Genomic DNA, 21,021 nt, shown 5'->3' with positions numbered 1-21,021 from the left:
AATTCTCAGATTAGAAACAAGATTTTTAAATCAGGAGGAATTTTAGTAAAAATTCAAGGCTAAAGGGAAATGTTAATAGAAAAACAAAAACAAGAATAGTGTAAAAAATAGTATTCCCCAAGATAGGTAAAAAAAAAAAAATACAACCAACTCCCCCCTCCCATTTCTCTTAGAAAAAGTCACCCAATCCTGAACACGGTCTTTCACACAAATACAAATGAATATGATTTGCCGATCAGCCTCCTGGGATCTTACTCTGGCCTTAGTTAGAAGTTTGTTGTTTTTTTTTTTTTTTAATTAAGACCACATTAGGTAGTTAGACATCCATAAATACTGGTATCCAAACAAATGAAAAATATCCTGGCTTTGGTATGGCTATAGAAATATGGAAATTCTTCAAGAGGACACTGTCTTAGGGACAGAGAGAGTGGCACACAAAACTCCCAAGAGGAGGTAAAATAAATATTGGGACACATCTGTAGCAAACACTGTGTATAATACTTGAGGCAAATGCCTCGCATGAAACACATGTACAGGTTCTTCGTCAGAACAACATACACACAAGTTCTGGATCAGAATAGTCTGGACTAACCTATATCGAAGCATCACTTGCAGGACATAGTTTGAACTTGGGAATTCATCTGGTGCCCTGGGGTCTAGTGAGACACAAAGACCTTCTGGAATAAGAATGGCCAGCTGGACTAAAGCTGGCCCCTTCTCATTCTAGGAATCTCAAAGTGTGTTTCACCTTTCTAATTAGTTTCGCCCATCACAAAAGCTCCGCCATCTCCTAAGGACGGGGGCTCTTCCACCCCTAGTCACTACAGGGGCCTGTCCCCGTGGCTGAAATGCTGATTTTTCATCTCTGGAGCAACCAAATAAAAAATCTTCTGGGATCAGGAATATAATTTACTGTACTGTGTCTCAAGTCTACTTCACATGTTCCTCCATTTTCATGATTTCATGATTTTAAGGGTTGTGAGACAACTGAGGCACAGAAGGCAATGATGGGGCCAAGACCACACCTAAGCATGGCCTCAAACACCCTCATATTCACAGAGAAAAGGCCGAAGTGCCCAGACCCTGGTGTTCAGTTACTTCACAAACACACAAAGGTGCCACCAGACAAGGCAAGAAAAAAAGGCAACTTGTTGCTGCTTCAATGCTGAACCCGCAACGCTCAGAGATATAATCCTTTAGCAAAAAAAAAAAACCAAACTTTGGTGTACTGTTAGGAAGACAAGACAACCAGTAAAAACAAAAACCTTCGATGGCAATACACACTAAGTATATCTAAATAATTTCCATCACAGAGAACTAGATAACCAATAGCTGCCTGCTATTATGGGATGTTACACACATCATAGTGACAACTGAAGCAAAACGGATCCTCTCTTACAGCCAAGGCCACCAAGAAGAAATAAGAGGTGAAGGCCCTGTTGACTGTGGACTTGGTTCGCTGTAGTAAACATCCTAGGAATGGGGGAGTCAGGGCGGAGAAGAAACACAGAAGGCCCAGGCAACTTTCGATCAACAGCATCATTTATCCTGTTTTCTAAATGAGACTCCAACACCAGGGGAAAAAAATGAGGAAAAAATAGATTATAAATTAAAACAAAAATATATCTGTACAAGTCTTTACTCTGAATCAGTATGGTTTGGTCTCTGTTGAAGCCAGGACTTTGGAGGTGATTCATATGTCATTACAGCCCCCAACTTACTCTGAGGTGTGTACATCAAGAGACAACACGAGGGAATCACTTGGGACTGAGGGAGTGAGTTACAAGGATCTCCTAGGATGTGTAAAGCCTACTGACTGCCTACAGAGACACTAACACTTGCTCTAACTCCGAATACTTTAAAAAGAGCGTAAGGTGGCAACTAGGATATAAAAACTCCTACCATCCAATGAATCATTTCTCCAGTTATAGGAATGAGGGAAGGGGAGCAAGGAGTGAAGGGGAGTCTGTTTCATCTGAATATATTAGGAAGAGTGTAGATTTAGTGGCAGCCATGGCAGAGCTTTGTCTTTGACCTGGGCCAGATGTCCTAGAAGATGTCCTGGGAGGCTGACAGCGCCAACAATAAGGTTCCACGGGTTTGGAACGGCCAATGTGCAATGGCATCAGTGACAAGAGGACAATATGAATTATGAGTGAGAGTCTGTAGATCACTGATTATTCCACTATCAATCTCACCTCCCCGCCTTCCACAGATAACCAGATAACCAGCCTGTGGCAGGTACCTCTTCGCCTACTTGGGAGCAGGCGAGAGAAATGAATTACAAATGAAAATGTCTGAAATGACCACTTCTAGCTTGAGATAGAACAAATGTGTTTGAATAAACCATTTGCATTAGATAACATTTAAAATATGGTACCTTGAGCACATTATGAATATAAAATGCCCCCTGCCCCCAACCCCAATTACTTCAGTGCACATAGTACCCCAGGCATATCTTTCCTGTTGTTCAGCCAGTAGAATGGATGGCGTGTGCCAGATGTTACGCAAGGCATTTATTTTTCTGAGAAGGCTGAGAGCCAGGAGAATTAATCTCCTTCTGCTAGGACCTCTGCCCCAAGCTTCTGGGGAAACAGTGAATCGGGCTCAACAAGGGACATAGCTATGTGATCCACTAACCAGATTTAAAACATGAAAATGATTGTAGATTATATCCCTTTCTGCTCCTCTTCTCATGGTAAAAAGACCTAAAGATAATTTTCAAAAGCGATATCCCTTCGAACTCAAAGGAGGCTTAAAAACACACACACACACAGCCAAAAATAAAGAAATAAGTAAATCAAACTCCAAGTACTCCTGTATAGTCTCATGGTGACTGTGGCTGGAAGAAGTCAAGGCAAGAAAGAATAAAACAAAAATGGAAGTGACTGGCCGCAAAAGTGCCTTGCAGAATCCACAACAGTGTTCTCCATTTTCCAAGGCCAAGGAGCAATTCCAAAGTTAAAAATCTTTCTATTAAGAATAAAACAAAACAAAACAAAAACAAACAAAAAAAACACTCCAGAAATAAGATCAAGGGAAGTAGAGCACTGTAGAAAGTCAAGCCGCTGACCTCCGGCGGATCACAAAGAGCCCGCGCTGAAGCTGGCCCAAGTAAATCCTCATCTTGGTGCTGTCACTTGTCTTTCTCACCCAGATCTGCAAGGGAGAAGGAAAGGAAACAGGATGAGAGAGGGTAATACTGAGGAGTCAATCTTCCAGAGAATCAACGTATTTGCATGAATTAGTGTGTGCAGAAAACTGGCAACCTCTTCCCATCAGCTTGTGAGGCCTTCCCAAGCACCTCCTCGGCCTTTGGCCCTCCTAAAGGCTGGCCGCTGGCGCAGAGAGCGGGCATCAGCTCTTGAACTCATTTCTCCCAGCCTCATCTCCCTTATACCTCTGATTAAAAAAATGGAAAGCAGAGTGGTATTGGGTTCCGTTTTGGCCTTGATCTTAAGGACACTTTTTGATTTGGTTTGATTATAGCATTGTCAACATTTGAGATACATATATTCATGAACATAAACTTTCAATCGAATTTGGAATATTTTCCTTACCCCAAGGGACTTCCATATTATTTAGCCTTTCAATACTCTGGTTTCCTGGCAATTAAGGCTAATGGTTGTAACAGGAAAAAAAAGGAAAAATAAAAAAGATGCCCTCGAGTGAGCTAAGGCCCAATTAGAATCACAAGAAGGTTCAATTAGCTTAAGACAGCCCTTCCCTCCTGACCACATCATTCTCCCACAGAGGGAATCAGATGTCTTGCATTTTACAGGCAGGTGCATCCTTCTGTAGAACTGAGAACGAACTCGTGCAGCAGAGGGACTGCCAGAGCTGACAAGTGGACTCCATCGGCAGCAGCCCGGCAGCCAGGGATGGGAGGGAGAGCTGCCACGCCGGCAAGGGGCTGCTGCGGTCTGTGTGCCGGACACTGTGCCTTCTCATCCTCAGAACCCCACAGAGTAAAGACTACCGTTGCCCCACTTCATATAAGAGAAAGGCTGAGGTTAAGTGTTGGATGTGAATCCTGGCACTTGACATCAAAGCCCCTTGCTCTTCTCCACTAAACCAGCCTCTGACTCTTCTCACCGATTCTCTCACATGTTTAATTAACATGCAATTAGATGAAGCCAAAAGCATAATTTTTTAAATAACTGCATCACACTCATATATGCAAGTACAAGTTTCCAGATATATCTTCTCCCTCCCCCATTCGGTTTTCAAATTTTAAAAAAGCTTATTTTCAGTTTCATCTGAATATCTTTATTGTGATTATTTAGCAACAGAGAGACTTTAAAGTCAAACACACTGGTTTAAAAATAAAGACCGCATATAAAGCTGAACCTCTAAAAGACTTTGCAGAACCATTTTAAATTGAAAACTGACCCCAAGGAAGGTTGAATTGGGAGTCACCAATTCAGCCTGTCACAACAGGCTCCAAGGCACCCACCAAATCTGCCCAGTCAAGTTATGCAAAGGCCAAGTAGCTCCAGTGTCACTTAGGATTTGACCTGAAAAATGGGCTGGAATACTTCCAACAAGCGAGACATTTTTTCCTATTACCAGAGCTGCATGCCTCTGATGCACTGAGGCTTCTCCCCTCCAGCAGATATGTCTGTGTCGCTGTTTCCTTGTCAGACCTTGTTGACACTCTATTATGTCAAAGGGTGACAATCTTCAACAAAGACAAAAAAATACCTAACTTGCATTTTATTTTCCTGAAAAATCTCAAGGTGTCACTGAGAAGACTGCTCAGTTTAGTTTGGGAACTAGGAGGCCACATGTGCTTTGTACAGCAGCCCACGTGGCCAGGCGCAAAGCTGTTGTGAAATCACGCCTCTTGCTGAAGAACAGGAAGTCTCTGTATTAGACCTCCTGTTCTGGTTCTGAGTTGGCTTGAGGTGACACACAGATCCTGAGCCCAAAGAAGAATGACATTCATTTGTCTGGAAGACTCTCCCTAACTAAGTAAATAATCACATTTGTGGGCTTTTTCAATTCAGGAAGCTGGGAGAATAGAAAAGGCTCAAGTTATTCCATAATCCAGTTTCATTAGATTTACTGTGCACCGGCACAAATAAGTTACATAGGGCAGACACCTAAAAATCAATTTCTTTGCAGACACTGGTGGACTGATAAAAGATCAAGCCAATCTGGCTATTAAAGTTTTAAACACTTTTTAACTACTAACAATACACGCTACTCATTGCTGACATCTTCCTAACAAAGGGCCAGTCACATCATCTTTGAGCATAACCCTCTGAACAGACTTTAGAACCAGTCTCCATCCCACAGCAGCGGCTGGAGAAGACTAACACCTTAATGGCATGAGCCTGGTAGCTCACTGTTCAGAGGCACAACAGGACATGTCAAATTGGAGAGGGCAGGTAAGTGTAGTATGAGGGTCAGATTAGCCCAGCACCCATTTATTGAGCACTTACTGCATGCCAGACCCTGTGCCGGGTGCCTCATTACAGCCTCACAGTACGAAACAAATCTATTAGTACATACGAAAGCTCTAGAGAAATAACAAGACAAACATGGAGTATGCTCCACACGCAGGTTCCACTGTCAGTAGATAGTTACCTTAAAACCAGCAGGATTTGAATGCACAGATATCAGAGAGACTCGCCTTTGGTTCTTTCCTATTGTCTAGCTCGTGGTTCCCAAGTCAGTTACTGTACCAGGAGTTCACAGATACCACAAGGAATACACAAATCCACATATACTGTAGTCCAGCAAAGTTAAGGGACTATCATGGGTGATTTTGCCTATGTGCAGTTTCTGCCTGAAAGCACTGACTTTAGACTCTAACCCACGCATAACACATGACTCCACTGTACTTTCTTGATGGCACTCATAATTTGCTTCCTAAAGGGTGAGGGAGTTCAGTCCTACCTCATTGGCTCCAACAGAGCTGATCACACAGCTCAGTTTCTGGTTGTCCTTTGACTCCAGATAGATGGCTTGGCTCTTGTGGTACCTGCCAAAAACAGGACACAGTTTATTTTTTAAACCACTTTACTGAAGTATGATCGACATGTAAAGAGTTGTACATTTTTAACGTATAAGACTCAATGAGTTTGGGGATAAATATATACCCATGAAACCATCCCACCATTAAGGACACAGACATACGTATCACCTTCTAAAGTTTCTCCCACCCTGTTTATTATGACCATTGTTTTTTGTGTGTGTATGTGATAAGAACACTCAACAAAAGATCTACCCTCTTAACAAATTTTAAGTATATAATACAGTATTGTTAGAGGCACATATTTTTCAGAAAGGAAAGAAGGAGAGAAAGGAAGAAAAATGTAAGCAAAGGAGTCCATTTATATTTGAGAAAGAATCTGGATTTAAGGTTTAATTTAAAGGCTTCCATCCTTGGATTAGATTAGATGACCTAATCTTCTTCTAAATCTAAAAGTTATATTTCTTGGTCCCTCTACAGAGGAAAAAAGGGAGGCCAAGGAAAGCACTAGGAAATTAACTCTATATTTACTTTTTTAACTACATGATCTGGTTCAGAAGTAAATTATAATTTTTTGAGTAAACCCTCTATTATCCCCCCAAAATACTGAAGGCTAGGTAGACAAAAACAAATAGATCGGCTTAAACAACTGTCCTGTTACTTACTTTCTATTTGTCCAAATAAGTCATTAAGAGAAAACAAGGCCAAATTCAGCCCTTACTTTGGTCACTCATTCAACAAATATTCATTAATCACTTAATGACAATGCTAAAAGTTGGAGGCAGACAGTGAACAAGGCCACAAGGTTCCTGCTGTCATGGATTATAATACATAGTTGCAGGGAAGGGATTAAATAATCACGCCTGGTGAGCAGTAACTAGGTGACGTTTTTGAGTGTCAGACATGCACCCAAGAGTATGTAATGTGGCCTGGTCAGTCAAGAAAGATGCTTTGAATGGCACAGACAAGACAGACACTCCTCTTTCAGCCCCTGCATCTATTCTCTTCACCTGTGGGGCAGGAGATCACCTCTGACTTCTACAAGTTCAGGGACAAGGCCAAGAGTGAAAGTGAGGAAGCCAGGACCAAAGTCCAAATGGAACAACAGCTGCCACAGGATGAAGGAGCAGCTGCTAAACTATAAGAGTTGGAAACCAGCTGAGCTTCTGCTGGCAACACTGGCCCGGGCCAGCCGTTGTTCCGTCAGGCTCATTCTGGCTGCATAGATCCAGCTAAACAAACCCACTAACTCATGTAAATTCTACCAAAACTAAAACACACCTCCCAGCGAAGCACTGCATCTTATTATTTCTGTGGGGGAAGAAAGCAGACTCTGTTTTGCTGGTATGATGAAATAATCTACTGCCAAGATATCACAGTAAAGGGTGTACTTGACTCCCACAATGAGCTTTTTCCAATCTAGGTTCTTTAACCTGCTACGTAGTAGCTGAAAACTCAGGTTTCCAAGTCAACTTACTTCCTGAAAACATTGTTAAAAGAAATCAAATCATAAATGCAATTAGAACAGTGAGATTAGTTTAGTTCCAGCTTCAAAGCTGCTTTTGGCCAGAAATTAGTTGGTAAACTGGGTTAGGGAACCTTCATTATGCTAAATATGTAATATCACAAGATTTCGAATTGTACAATATATGAGGAAAGGCTGAATTAGCTCACAGTAAAACTCGAACTGAGTTTCCCTCCCACATCTAATACTAATGTCTTGAGTAATGGTTAGAATAAAAGTACAGAGGGAAGAACATTGTTATTCTATGGGGACTGTGATTTATTAAAGAGATAAAAAAACACAAAACAACAGGCAACTAGCCTCAAGTCATTCTGATACTATTTTCTAAATACTTTAATAAAGAAAGGTCACAGATATGGTGCAGAAGTATATTACTAGTGGAAACATACTCAATATACTGCTAAATAGAGAAAAAACACTATGTCCATTATGTTCCTGTGTTTATAATAAGACATATGCATGTTACATGTGCATCATACACACGCACAGAAAAAACTGGGTGAATTTGTACATTAAAGTTTTATAAAATATAAAATGTAAATTAAGCATGGTATTTCTTTGATTGCATAGCTTTTTTTCCAGAATAAACAAGTATTATTTACATTAAAAAGTAAATGTTTCCTTAAGTCACAGTACTAGAAAATACCTAAATAACAAAGATGGAGTAAAAAGAAAACTCAGTGTCACAAATCAATGTCTTAATGTCTGTTAAAGATAACCATTAATTCTGGAACTATTCACACAATTCTCATGAGATGTGTTGCATTTTCCTTCAGATGTCCTCTAAGCCCAAACCCCAACATACTTGGCTGTCTTAAAAGTGAACATCAGGAATAAACAATAGGATCTGGTCTACTGCCCCTGAGAAGTGGTCTGGGACTTAAGCATCTGGCCACCACCCCAGCCTGCCTGCTCTAGAATCACCAGAAGGTGGTAGCTTGAGTGTCCAGAATTGGCCACCATTTGCTCCACAGGAGAGCTGGCCAGCGTGTTTCCCAGAGCAGCCCGCTTCCAACCCAACCGACTTCCAGGTTCTCCTGAAGCAGAGTCTATAGACCTCCAGGGGATTCTCACACATCACACAATAGTCTTGGGGAATCATTAACCTTGGATATCAAATCTATTAAATTATCCGAATTCTCTGAAAAAAAATAAGTCCTCAGAAATTAAAGTGCTCATATAGGGGGAGTTTTCAGGATGAAAACCAAAAAGTACATGACAACCTTAACATGCAATTTACTTTCCAATTCTAAAGAGTAAAAAAAGAGCAGGAAAAAAATCAAAACATATTTAGTCATAAGAAAATGATAAAAAGCAACATCAATAGAGCTAGATTAATAAAAACGTACATTATCACTTTTTCGCCAATTAACCCATTTTATAAGATACAACTCATCTCTGCTGAAAAAATACTTTAAACAGCCTCAGAGGACAAGCCCCAAATGTCAAGCTAACTTTATTACTTTATTTCTAATGGAAATTCTGACCTGGGAATCCTACAATTAAGCTCTTAAAGCTTTGCCTTTACTATTAAACCCAATGAACTAGAATCATCACTACTATTATGGAAAAAAGCAATTTCTTTAGAAGGTGGGTCAAAAAGTAGGGCAGAGAAAGGGTTGAATTTTGTATCCTACTGGAAATCCTAATATTAATGTTTCATCGTCCCCCCCCCAAAAAAAAACAGATCATGTGACAGCCATAGTACCTCAAAGAGTCCCAATACTCATTGTAAATATTCAGTTTTAACAGTCTTCTGTGTCGGTTGAAGGCTGGAGGGTTAAATGCACTCAGGCAAATGGGTGACTTCCTTTCTGATTTACATTAACAGCCCCAGATTAACAGTCTGCCAGCACCATCAGTTGGTTATTTTAAAGTATCAGCTACTTTCACAGTACTTTCTAAGAAGGGTCATTAGTCCAAATCAAAACGTGAGGAAAACTTACAGCAGGATATAAAATGCCTTAAAAGCAGTATAAGACCAAGGCAAAGAGAAGATGCTTATCTTTCAAAATGAAATGTAGCTTGATAAGTTCTCATGCCAAGATGGGAAGCCTGAATCACACTCATTTTGCTGAAGTCATTTAAAACTAAATGAAACATGTTTTGCCAGAAATACTGTTTCCCCAAAATAACTTCATACCACTGGAAAGAACATGAAGTGATTCAGTTGACCTCTGAGCCACAGGCAATGAATGCTGAAAAAGAATGAAAAACGGCAGCTGCCAAATGACAAGGACACAAAAAGCAAACACCAGAACCTGGTAAGACATGAGAGGCTGGCTCTGCACTGGTAAACATGCCAGCCAGGAACCCCCTGAACACTTTCCAAATACAGCAGGGAAGGGAGGGACCTACCTTTCAACAAATGTGTCATGAACTCTAACTGCCAAGACCAAAGAAGAGAAATGCACAGAATACAGAGAGAACAACAGTCTCGATATTTAATAACAGAATAAAAGCAATTCATTTAAATTCACTGAAAAAGTAAAATGCTCCGAGATATCTTATATGAAAAATTTCTGACACCACTGTGAGAAAGACCGTGAAATTCCTTCAAAATGTTTAGGTCTAACACAGCAAACCTGACCAGTCTAGTCTGTCTACATTATGAAACACCAGTCACTGTGGATCCTTTCTTTAGAAAAACAAGACTTTTATTTTACAGCATTTCACCCTCAAGACACGTCTCATAAAGTCTAAGGATTAAGCTTTAGAAAGAGAAAAATCCTAAGCAACACGGTTACAAAATGAACATTATTTGAAATATCACATGGCTTTAGGACTCATAGATCCATAAAAATGTTAGTGATAAATCTCATCATTTTTGAAGACGGTTCTTATGTGTGGGCTTGATCTTTAAAGGTTATTTGGTTTTCATTATTTGAAACATTTTTCATCTTCTTTGGCCCCTCAGTGTGTTGAGCTGTTAGAGCCTGCCACCTAGTGGTGATATGTACCGATAAGCAATATCAAGAAACACCATAACTGGCCTTTTTGAAGAATGCCAAAGAATAACTAAATGAGAGGGGCAGAAGCCACAAAGATCACTTACACATATCATCCCTCATCATCCACGGGGTAATTAATTCACTGTAACCTAATACGTGCAACTGATTAATTTCAGGCATGACTAGATCTCTAAGTATTTTTGCCAATTTTAGGAGTACATTGTAAGGTAATCAACTAACAATATTGGGATTTTTTCTTTAAGAAAGATAAAAAATTAAAAATAATCATTACTTTAATTAGGAACTTTGGGTTAAATAAATTTATTGAAATTCAAAAGATCATTATATAGCCATAATAGAGAAAAAAATACAATAACTAAGAAAAGCATTCTGCATATTACTAAGTAGAAAGGCAGAACACAAATACATGTCCACCATGATTTAAACTGAGCAAGAGTATGCCTGCATATGGATCATGAATAAAGGAATATATCAAATTAAAAGAGTTGTTAAAAGGTGGCATGACCCAGGGTGACTTAATACCTAGCAGAATGCCTAGTTACAGAGCAGACAGTAAATGTTTGTTGAGTGAATAAATATGAGTTTTTAAGGTTCTTTCATATTGTTTTGCCATATTCTTCCCAATGAAAACACTGGCACTCTGAAGGTTTCAACCCATCTTCAATGTAAACCAGTAAAGTTGCAGGATGTAACCCCAGGTATGTTTTTTGGAAGACTCATGCAGCAGGATGCCATGTGAAGAGCATCTCATCAAATAAACAACAGCTTATACTAACATCTTAGACCCACAGTGCCCGTTAACATATCAGAGGACCCAAACAGTGCTACAAGGAAGAAATCCATTTATCTTAAGGAATATGGTCATTTCCCCAAACTCATTTGACTACAAAATTCTTTTTTCCACAGAACACATTAATTTTAGCACACAGGGGCAGATTTCAGAAGAGGCAGAGGGGGATATAAGCCCTGACCCCAGTCTACAGGGGTGGCACAAAGATGTAATCCTGCAAAGTCTAGTACGGTAGCAGCAGCCTGGAGAAAGAAAGGAGGCCATCATCAGAAGAACATGTTTTTGGGAAACACTGACTTCAGATATCTAACAACCAGTATCAATGAAAAGACTCCGAATACACTTTGAACCAGGGGTCCCCAATCCGCAGGCCATGGACCAGGACCAGTCCGTGGCCTGTTAGGAACCGGGCCACACAGCCAGAGGTGAGCAGCGGGCAAGTGAGCAATGCTTCATCTGTATTTGCAGCCATTCCCCAGCACTAGCATCACCACCTCAGCTCCACCTCAAATCATCAGGCATTAGATTCTCATCAGGCATTAGATCTCACAGGTCCCTAGCACCAAAAAAGTTAGGGACCGCTGCTTTAAATGTTATTCCACTTTTAATACTATGGACGTTAAGCAGCAGCCATGCTCTTAAATAATTCTTGATAATTCCAGCCTTCTTTCCAACTGGTTCTTCTGAGACTCTTATGAGTAACTTATTTTTCCATAACATACCATCTTTTATCATAGTACAGTTTTCCATCTTCTATCCGGGCTTCAAATCTCTGCGCTGGAGACTCTGCAGGTGTGGCAGGCAAGTGTTCGGGAGAGGACGGGGATGCTGAGGAACCAAAGAGTTATTTCAATGGCTACGCATGTAACAAATGTGTGTCCACCAGCTAGCAAACATGCTTTAATTGAAATGATGTTAAAAGGTGCTAAGAATTATGATCACCAAGTCCTTTCAATTGTAATACATGGGAATCCAATAAAATTCTTGTATAGTACATCTAACTTGATCCTTTAAGCAAACCTGTGAGGTAAGCAAGGGGAAGATTAACTTTACTGAACAGAGGAGAAACCTGAGGCTCAGGCAGGCTAAGGGATTTGCTCAAGGTCACCTAGAATAGTACTAAAACTCCAGTAACCATCAGAAGTGCAAGAATTAGGTAAATCTCTCTAAATTTATAAAGTGAAATAATTTTTAGACATATTTATTACTAGATAGAGCAGACTATTTGGGAATGTACAGAGTCAAGCTAATATAGTGCTAATAACTATGGCAGGTTCAAATAATCTAAATTCACACACTTACTCGAACCCCTCCCCCATTCAGTCTTCATAACTGAGGACCTCTCTGTGGACCACAGCGGTCCTCGGGAGCAAATTATTTAAAGAAAGAAGAATCTTGTTTTCTTCCCCCAGACTTGGTGAGTAGAGGGATATGTGAATAATCACAGTGCTTAAAACAAAACAAAAATGCCTTGCCAGTTCAGAATTCTATCTTATAGCCTAGCACTGACTCTCGAGTGCTGCTCGGGAAGGAACCACTGTGAAGACAGGGCCAGGCTCTTCTGCAAGCTGGAGCTGCCAGCAGCCTGTGTGTCCCTTCCCAGAGCCAGGCAATGAAATGCCACTGAAACAGCAGTGCCTAGTACTTAACTCCACAGAGCAAGGAATACTGAAAAATCCTTCTGGTTTCATTTTCAGAAATGGATGTGTACTTAAATGTTATGGCTGCCAACACAGAAGGAAACCTTTACCAGCCAATCAATCAAATGTCTCTTTTACAATAAATTCTACGGAAAAGACAAAAATAATGAACACAGCAGGATTTAAAAAAATAATCAAGCAAGGGTGCACTTAAGGTTCCCTTCAATTTTCATGATGACTACTCTAAGGCAAATGATATACATTTTATTTTGGGCAACAAGTCCCTGTCACGTATTCACATGCTTCTCCAACAACATGATAAAAGACTGCACAAATGTCAGTAATGTCAATGCACTTACCTGGTCTCTTGGGTGACTTAAGCTGTAAGAAGAACAACAACAAAAAATCTTAGAGACAATCATTTCAAATGCAACTTAAGGTGTCAAAGGTATCAGATTTAATAAGTAATGTGAACAAAGTAAAGCAGAAAACCACTGTAAGCCTAAACTTTCGAATAAATCAAAAAATCAAACTGTACCTTATTTAATGTTCTCAGATCCTCCATGATCTGTTCATCTGTTAACAAATAGTTTAGCTGGGGTGTTGAGAGTTAAAGGAATGTGTCTGAAGAATATGGTTTCCAAGCAAACAGAGATCAACAATATGGTACCAATATTTTAGAACTTACAAAGTGTGATTATGTTACATGAAAATTTTACAATAGCTTGCCTCTTAGAAGTTTTTGATTCTCTTATTAAGTGTCACGTGGTGCCAGGTATATAAAGGAATTTCACGCTCCCCCCGCCCCAATCTTACAGTCTTCTATGATGAGAAGGCAGAATGAGATTCAATAGGTAACCACAATAATAGTGAGAGCACAGCATATAATAAAAGAATTTCATCCTGAACTTATAGTGCGCTTGTTCCAAAGATCTGAAGATTTCTGCATATAGACCATGGGGTTAATCTCCCTAGCAACTTAAATTCTCAGTTGTGAAGATAAAGGGACCTGAAGTTATGCCCTTTCCTGGTGGCAGACAAGTAACTGAACCATTTTGTGTAAATGGCTATTTATTATCTCCTCGAGAGGACAGAAATAATACTCCTCCATAAGTACTCTTCCCATTCTCGTTTTTATGAGTAAAAGGGCTTCTTTATGTCCGACTGAAATCTCATTTGCTTTAATTTAACAAGTTTACAACCCAGTTTTAGGGATACAGATAACTGAAACAAAATGCAGAAATTACTGTCTTCATTTTACAGGTGAAAAAATTAAGGGACGTGAAATTTTCAGTTGCCCTGAATCTCAGTTGCCTTGAGTATTAAAACCAGATTGAACTTTTAACACAAAGTATCTTTCCAAATAACTGCTCTCTATAAATCCCTCCCACTAAGAGCAGTAGCAACTGAAAACTCCAATAATAAAATAGCTGACCCTACATTCCAATCGAATATGACTATTTTCTGTAAGACAGTACCATGTATATTCTATCAAATGGGTAAGCAAAGGGTTTAGTAGTCTTAAGGAAAAACAGTGATCAAGGCTTGATGCAAATGGATATCAGGAGCAGGTTTTCTCCTCTTGTCTGGAATGGGGACAGGATCATTTGGTCGCCTCCGCAACTTTCTGGTCATGATGGGTTTCACTTCCATAGAATCTGCGGCAAGAATGGAATGGGTAAATCTATCCAATCCCCACTGGAGTCAGTGAGAATTTCTACAGTATAAGAATATCTGCCCCACAGCTATCCAATCAGAACTGTTTTCCTGGTACGTCTGGTCCACACATGGCTCAAGCCAGATACCTTTAGAGAGAGGGTCTGTGCTTAGAAGATTCAGACCGGCTGGCCTAAGAACATCCCTCTCAGAAAGGCAGCCCAGCCCTGCAGTCTACCATTCCGACTGCTGCAGAAATTTCTCCAGCAACCTGAAAACCAGGGATTTTCTTCCTCTTCCCTCAAATTTAAAGAGGCCAGAGTCGTAGGCTCTTAGGACTGAGAGGAACTTTCGGGTCATCTCAGTGGACTAATCCCTGCTGTTCCCACAGAGCGGGGGTGGACTGAAGCCCACCGGTATATAAGGCTCTTTTAGAGGCTAGTGGGCTCAGTGCCCACGCTTTTATATGAGATCATTTTGTAGCTACTTGGCTATCAAGAATGCTATAATGCTCAGGATAAAGGTCTCTTTTCATTCTTCTTGACTTCTCTCTACAGTATGACACTGGCTGCTAATTCTCCTCAACTTAAAATCTCTCCTCCTCTGATCTGCCTCCTTGGGGTCCTTTTGGCTGGCTGCCCCTTAAAAACTGGTGATCTCTGGAGCCCAGTCAGCCTCAGCCTGTATCCCAATGACTCTCCAATCATCTATAGCTCCACCCACCCTTCTGAATGGCAACCTATAGCCTACAACACCATATACTCTCCAGGTACCAAGCAAACTCATTTCTTCTGGTTTCACCTCCCAAGGCTCCCTCCTCCCCAGTGTCTCGGGAGCATTGTCTTTCCATCCCTCCAAGCTAGAACAAAATCTGTCATCTGTGACTTGTCTTCCTTGACTCAGGCATCAAATCTACCAGATAATGGTAGTTCTTTGTAACTGCCTCTCAACTCCAACTCCTCATCATATCCTCACCTCCCTCAAAGTGATCTTTCTAAGACACAAATCAGATCATTTGCACACCGCTCAAATATTTCAATGGCTTGCCACTCTCTACAGAATAAAGTCCAAGTCTCATTTCTGTTCTCCCTCACTTCACCTTTATTTGTGTGTGCTAGCTTTTAGCTATTCTGTTCCCCAAAAGGACCGTATTTTTTTTATGCCTTCGAGCCTTTGCACTGTCCTCTCTGCCTAGCCTCTTCTTTTATGCCCAACAAACTCCTAAACAAAATCCCTCAAGAGCCAGCTCAACACTCCCCATTCTGTGACAGCTGCTATAGACAATAACCAGAGGATCTGTACAAACCTCTACTGCCAAGCGCCACACATTATGGGATATTTTCCCCAGCAGACACTTGAATTCTACCCCAGCATGGAATCTACCCCGACCTCAGTACCCCATCAGTAGGGATATCGCAGTTTCCAGTTGAACAACTAGATGAGGTCAAGCCTAATGATGAGATAGAGTCAACTTGTGATTATGCACACTATCAGCAGAGCAGACTGGACAGCCTTATAGAATTCAAATGTAGACCTTCTACTTCCACAAACTGTGGGATATCAGAGCATTTAATAAACATGCATACAAAGTCTCAGTCGTTTTTGCATGTTGATCTTAAGAATAGAAATGGGCAATACTGATTTTTTTCTCCTATAAAGGAATGGGGGTAAAATGATAAGAACTACAGGACTAATGAATATTCATAAAAGTGTACCTCGAAGTTAGGGTAGCTGGAAGGAAAAACACACAAGCACCTTTGGGGAAAAGGTAGAGGGGGGAGCCTTCTCCTTAAAAGAAATCTCTTGCCCTGTGCCAAGATGCCATCCTTTTCCATTTAACGGCCAGTGGGTCTGAATCCCTGCTGCGGCTGTGTGACCTAAGGCAGGCTACATAAGTATTCTGTCTCAAGTATGAAATGGAAATATCAATAATATTTCCCTTACAGGGTGTTATGAGGATTACATGAGATGATACATGTAAAGCCCTCAGCACAGTGCCTGCCAAAACAAGAGTTCAATCAATGCTAGTTTTTATTATCATACTTTCAGCCAAGAAAAAAACTGTACAAAAATCTTTTTAAAATGTCAAGGAGCAAAGAACTGAAATAGAAGTTACATATTGAAGACAACTAATGTCAACTGCATGGCTTTGCAACATTCAGACCTAATCTGGAAAACAGTGGGAAGGGTCTATGGCCACGCTACTTTGAACAAGCCCAATCCCGTCTGATCTCAGAAGCTAAGCAGGGTCGGGCCTGGATAGTACTTAGAGGGGAGACCACCTGGGAAGACCAGGTGCTGTAGGCATAAGAAAATAAGGGATTGTAAACTGACATGGTCCTTGCAATCTGTGAGGTCAACCAAGGGTTGCCTCGCCTAAAAATAGATAGGTAAATAGATAAATACATACATACATACATACATACATACATACATACAGTGGGAAGGGAGCCCACCCAACCCTAAAGAGCACCAAAGAAAAAGCATCTAGCACATGAACATCATAGAATGTTTTGTCCATCGAAGGCAGTGGCACTAGCCTGCTGGCTGCCTAGTTTGGTGGGGGTGGGGAAGGTGGGCAATACATGATGCAAACAAGTAAAGGTATAGCTAAAGATCCGGTAATAACCCAGTCCAATCATGGCCAATAAACCCAGAAAATCATAACTGCATCACTCACAAATCTGAAAATATAATTTCACCATTGAATGCAACGGTGAAAATCAATTAATTCATTAGCCTAGTCACAGCAATAACCTAATCAATTATATCCAAAAGACTACTTTGGCAGAAGATGCTCTGAAGAAGCCCCTAGAATTTATTAGCTTGTTCCTACCATGCATCCAGGAGAGATGATCAAGCAGGGAGCAGCGCTGGCCAGTAGTCCAGGTGGAAGATGTGACTCAAGGGGAAGACCAACATGTAAGTATCACAGCCCCAAAACTACACAGTAAGATGATATCCTTAACTTACTTTGTTCCAGTCCCAGGTTTGCCTACTTGACTTCTAAGGTGGATTTTCATAGTGGAATGAGATACCCTGACCACCTGTGTCTGAGTCTGCTAAAGTTCTTACTATGTACTTACTGGAAGCAACAGGCTGACAATTATAACATTGGTCTCCTGTGAATTTGGCCAATAGGAGTCCCAAAGGCCTCAATCTGGGTGCACTGACAAAAATCAAACTTCTGGAACTGAAACTTAGACCTTGGAGTGCGGCAGCCCTGGAGCAGGCGCCCAAGAAGGAAATCGGTCTTCCTCTCAGACATGGTGCACCAAGCATGAAACACCTCTAACGGGCTTACATCAGAGCCTCCCTGATCCAGATGACTCCTGTAGGTTTGCTTCAGTTCAGTGGGGATACTATTTGCAGGATCTAACTGAACATCTAGCAATTAAACTAGGGAGCACATATATAGAAAACACTGAACAAGCACCAAGACTAGGTACACAGCTCTCCTCCAAACCATCTCATATACACGACCTTTAACTATAAACCCTAATGCTCCACTCACCAGGAAGGAGGGTGTGAATGGCCAAACCTGACAAGCACGGGCATTCCCCAGGCAGCACTGGGCATGCCAGTTAAGAAATGGGAGTACATGGTATATACGGTGTATACGTAGTCTTTACAGCCTAGTCCCTATAGAAAGATATTCCTGATAACATTAATTATCCACAATTAACATACAATTACCATTCACTGGCTAGCCTTTTGTTCTGCACTTCTCTATGCCAATGCATTCACTCCAAGAGCTCACCTGCCACAGTGTGCCAACCACTGCAGTAAAAGCTTTATTCTAACACACTTCAACCATTAAAACAAACTCATACTTGTTCAGCTATTTAGAAAAACTAATTGTAGTGACTCAAAGGAACATCCTCAAGAAAAAGGAGGAAAGTGGAAGAAAAGCTACCACAGAATAAACACTAGTAGATTGGCAACTACTCCCAAAGCAGGGGCAGTGCAACACGGGGCCAGACCAGAACAAACGCCAGCGCACTTCATACCCCTCTCTAGTGGGTGGCTGGCTCATCAGCACCATAGATCAACAGTGCAGTGGCAATCGCAAATGGGTGCCTGGAGGAGGTGGGTGGAGGGAGGGTGAGACAATCAAGGCCAGGTCTTTGGAGGCCAAACCAGAATAGGAACGAAGAGACCAATCTCCATTAGGCCGAAGTTGCCCATCAGTCAGGGATGGCTTTTAAAGATTGAACCAATTGAACCCCCTCCTCTGCAACCTCTACGCTAAACAACCTGGATTCCACAATGGCAGCATCAGAAAAGAACACCCTGGAGAGACACCCACTCCACTAAAAATCCCAGTCACCTCTTCTATTCTCCCTCCCCAGATATCTGCATGGGAATCTCTTTTGAACTTGACTTCCAAGGTTCCCTGCTCATTGGTATGTTACACAGTGTGTAAAACTTACCGCTCCTACATCAGAACCACCACACATCCCTTAAAGGTTTTACACCTACATCAATAAACCACATATACTTTCAAGATTTTATAATCAGTGAAAACAAGCCTGTCAGCGTCTCCCTTTCTCTCAACACTGCCACACAGTGGGGGAGACACAGAAACTGTGTCAGTCTTGTAACACAGCCCCTTGAGGACACAGACCTTCGATATTAGCCTCATTCTGTGAGTCACTTAGAATCACATGGATCCATGGTATATGTAGGAAGTGTGTATAATGTGGTAGTTAAGAAAAAAACACTTGGAATCAGACAAATTCTGGCTTAACCACTATCTCAATGGGGGCACTTTGAGCAAATGGCTGTTTCTCTGAGCCTCCTTTGCCAAGTCAAGTCACAGGGAGCTGCAGGAACTGAATCATGTTACAACGTCCCAGTCCTTAAGTGCTGACTCTGTGCGCCAGCGGCTCTTGAAAGCACCTTATAGGCACTATCTCAACTCATCCTTACACCAACCCTCCCTGGTAGGTTCTGTTATCTCTTTGCCAAACGAGAAAACCCCACCACAGAAGTAAGTTCCTGACAGGGCTAGGATTCACCCTCATCTATCAGCCTATAGAGACAGCTCTAATATTTTTATATAATACCTGGCTTAATGTAAGTACTCAGGAAACAGAACTCCTAGTTTGATATTATAATTATTCCATGGCTCCAGCTATGAATCTAGTATCTTCTAAAGAAAATTCATAGGCTTTACTGAGGTTGTGAATAGCTTCAACAGGGGCCTGAGGGTTGGAGGAAGCCCCTGGTGGGGCAAGAACTTGCAAAAGAAGATGCAGTAGCAGTTAGTGGGCTGTTGGGAGAAAAAAGGCAGCTGTCCCAAAGACAGGAAGAGGGAAAATGAATTAACAATGGTAAAGCTCCCCACATTTTAAATCTCATTAAATCCTCATTGATTATTTGGGTTTCTTATAACCTTGGCCTCCACTGCAAAGAAAACTCACTCTCAGGTAATAATTCTACCTATAAACTCTGTTCGAAGTATGGTCTGACCAGCAGTCCCCGGGAGGTGCTTAGATGCAGGATCTTGGGCTCCACTCCAGACCCCTGAAGCAGAATCTGCATTTTATCAAGACCTCAGGTGACTCATACACATTCAGACTGGGAGAGCACTGACCTAGCACCTAGGTTCTTTAACGACAGTACACCTTTCCACCTGCATAACCCAGATGCCACAAGTTCTCCACAAGTGATGAGATCCTCCCACTAATTCTCATGGAGGTCTGTAAATGCTCTAAGTCCTGTTTGGACTGAGCAGGTCACCGGATACACCCATTTCAATAATTCATTTGAAGTAAGCCTCTCATTAAGTCTCTTATTCAACTTTGTTTTTCAAGAGATCTCCATGCTGAACCAGAAAAGGAATTTAAGAAATCTATTTTCTGGGCAGAGCTAGGCAACACTGATGTCGGGCATCAATCCACAAAGGTGAAGTCAGTCACTCGATGATCAGAATGAAATCAGGCTTTTAATCCACTACCATAGCAGCACCATCTGTGGTACTGCTAATTATCCTTCTAGCTCCAGTGCCTTTTCTTTCAACACTCTATCATGACCTTGGCAGTGCTCTCCAACCGAGGGTACCAAATGGCCTGAGGAAGGACATCGGCACCTTTAATGCCCATGGCTAGCTCTGAGCACTTCTGTCATCTATTTTACTGCATTACAAATTATTTTCCTGCATTTATTTATCTTTTCTACCCTGGCAGGCTCAGTCTCAAGTCACTGAGGATGCCTCCTGTCCCAGTTAAGATTCTGGCTGTAAAACTGCCTGGCCAAACAATGTCTATTGCTTGTCAATAATTCGGATGCCAAATCACAGGTAAGGTGATATCTTTCCCTGCAGATGGAAAGTGAGCAGCTATAAACAGACAATATTTCCCCCTAGCCTAATGAAGGCTCCCAAACATCTGGTGGCTCTAGCAGAGAGCGATGAGGCATCAATGCCAGCCACAGCCACCGTCAGAGAAAACGGC

General features: G+C 41.3%; 1 protein-coding gene and 1 pseudogene across 2 annotated transcripts in view; one reads left to right on the top strand and one right to left on the bottom strand.

Moving 5' to 3' along the window:
• Nucleotides 1-342: 342 nt before the first annotated feature.
• Nucleotides 343-21,021, bottom strand: part of SUDS3 (SIN3A corepressor complex component SDS3) — a 32,551-nt gene continuing 11,872 nt past the window's right edge. The window contains exons 7-12 of one of the 2 annotated variants that reach the window (XM_039868272.1): nucleotides 14,470-14,565; nucleotides 13,446-13,507; nucleotides 13,267-13,288; nucleotides 11,990-12,095; nucleotides 5,905-5,989; nucleotides 343-3,159 (exon numbers count right to left, since the gene is read on the bottom strand). In XM_039868272.1, coding sequence (XP_039724206.1) covers nucleotides 3,061-3,159; nucleotides 5,905-5,989; nucleotides 11,990-12,095; nucleotides 13,267-13,288; nucleotides 13,446-13,507; nucleotides 14,470-14,565 — 470 coding nt within the window. In that variant the 3' untranslated portion in view covers nucleotides 343-3,060. The remainder of the gene's footprint in view (nucleotides 3,160-5,904; nucleotides 5,990-11,989; nucleotides 12,096-13,266; nucleotides 13,289-13,445; nucleotides 13,508-14,469; nucleotides 14,566-21,021) is intronic. The other variant, XR_005653985.1, reaches the window with a different exon arrangement.
• On the top strand, nucleotides 16,752-16,870 carry LOC120606928 (uncharacterized; annotated as a pseudogene).

Source organism: Pteropus medius, unplaced genomic scaffold (genome assembly GCF_902729225.1).
Source record: "Pteropus medius unplaced genomic scaffold, Ma_sr-lr_union100, whole genome shotgun sequence".
Classification (NCBI taxonomy): Eukaryota; Metazoa; Chordata; class Mammalia; order Chiroptera; family Pteropodidae; genus Pteropus; species Pteropus medius.
The sequence above is the reverse complement of the archived record's forward strand: the minus strand, read 5'-3'. Positions and strand labels throughout refer to the sequence as shown.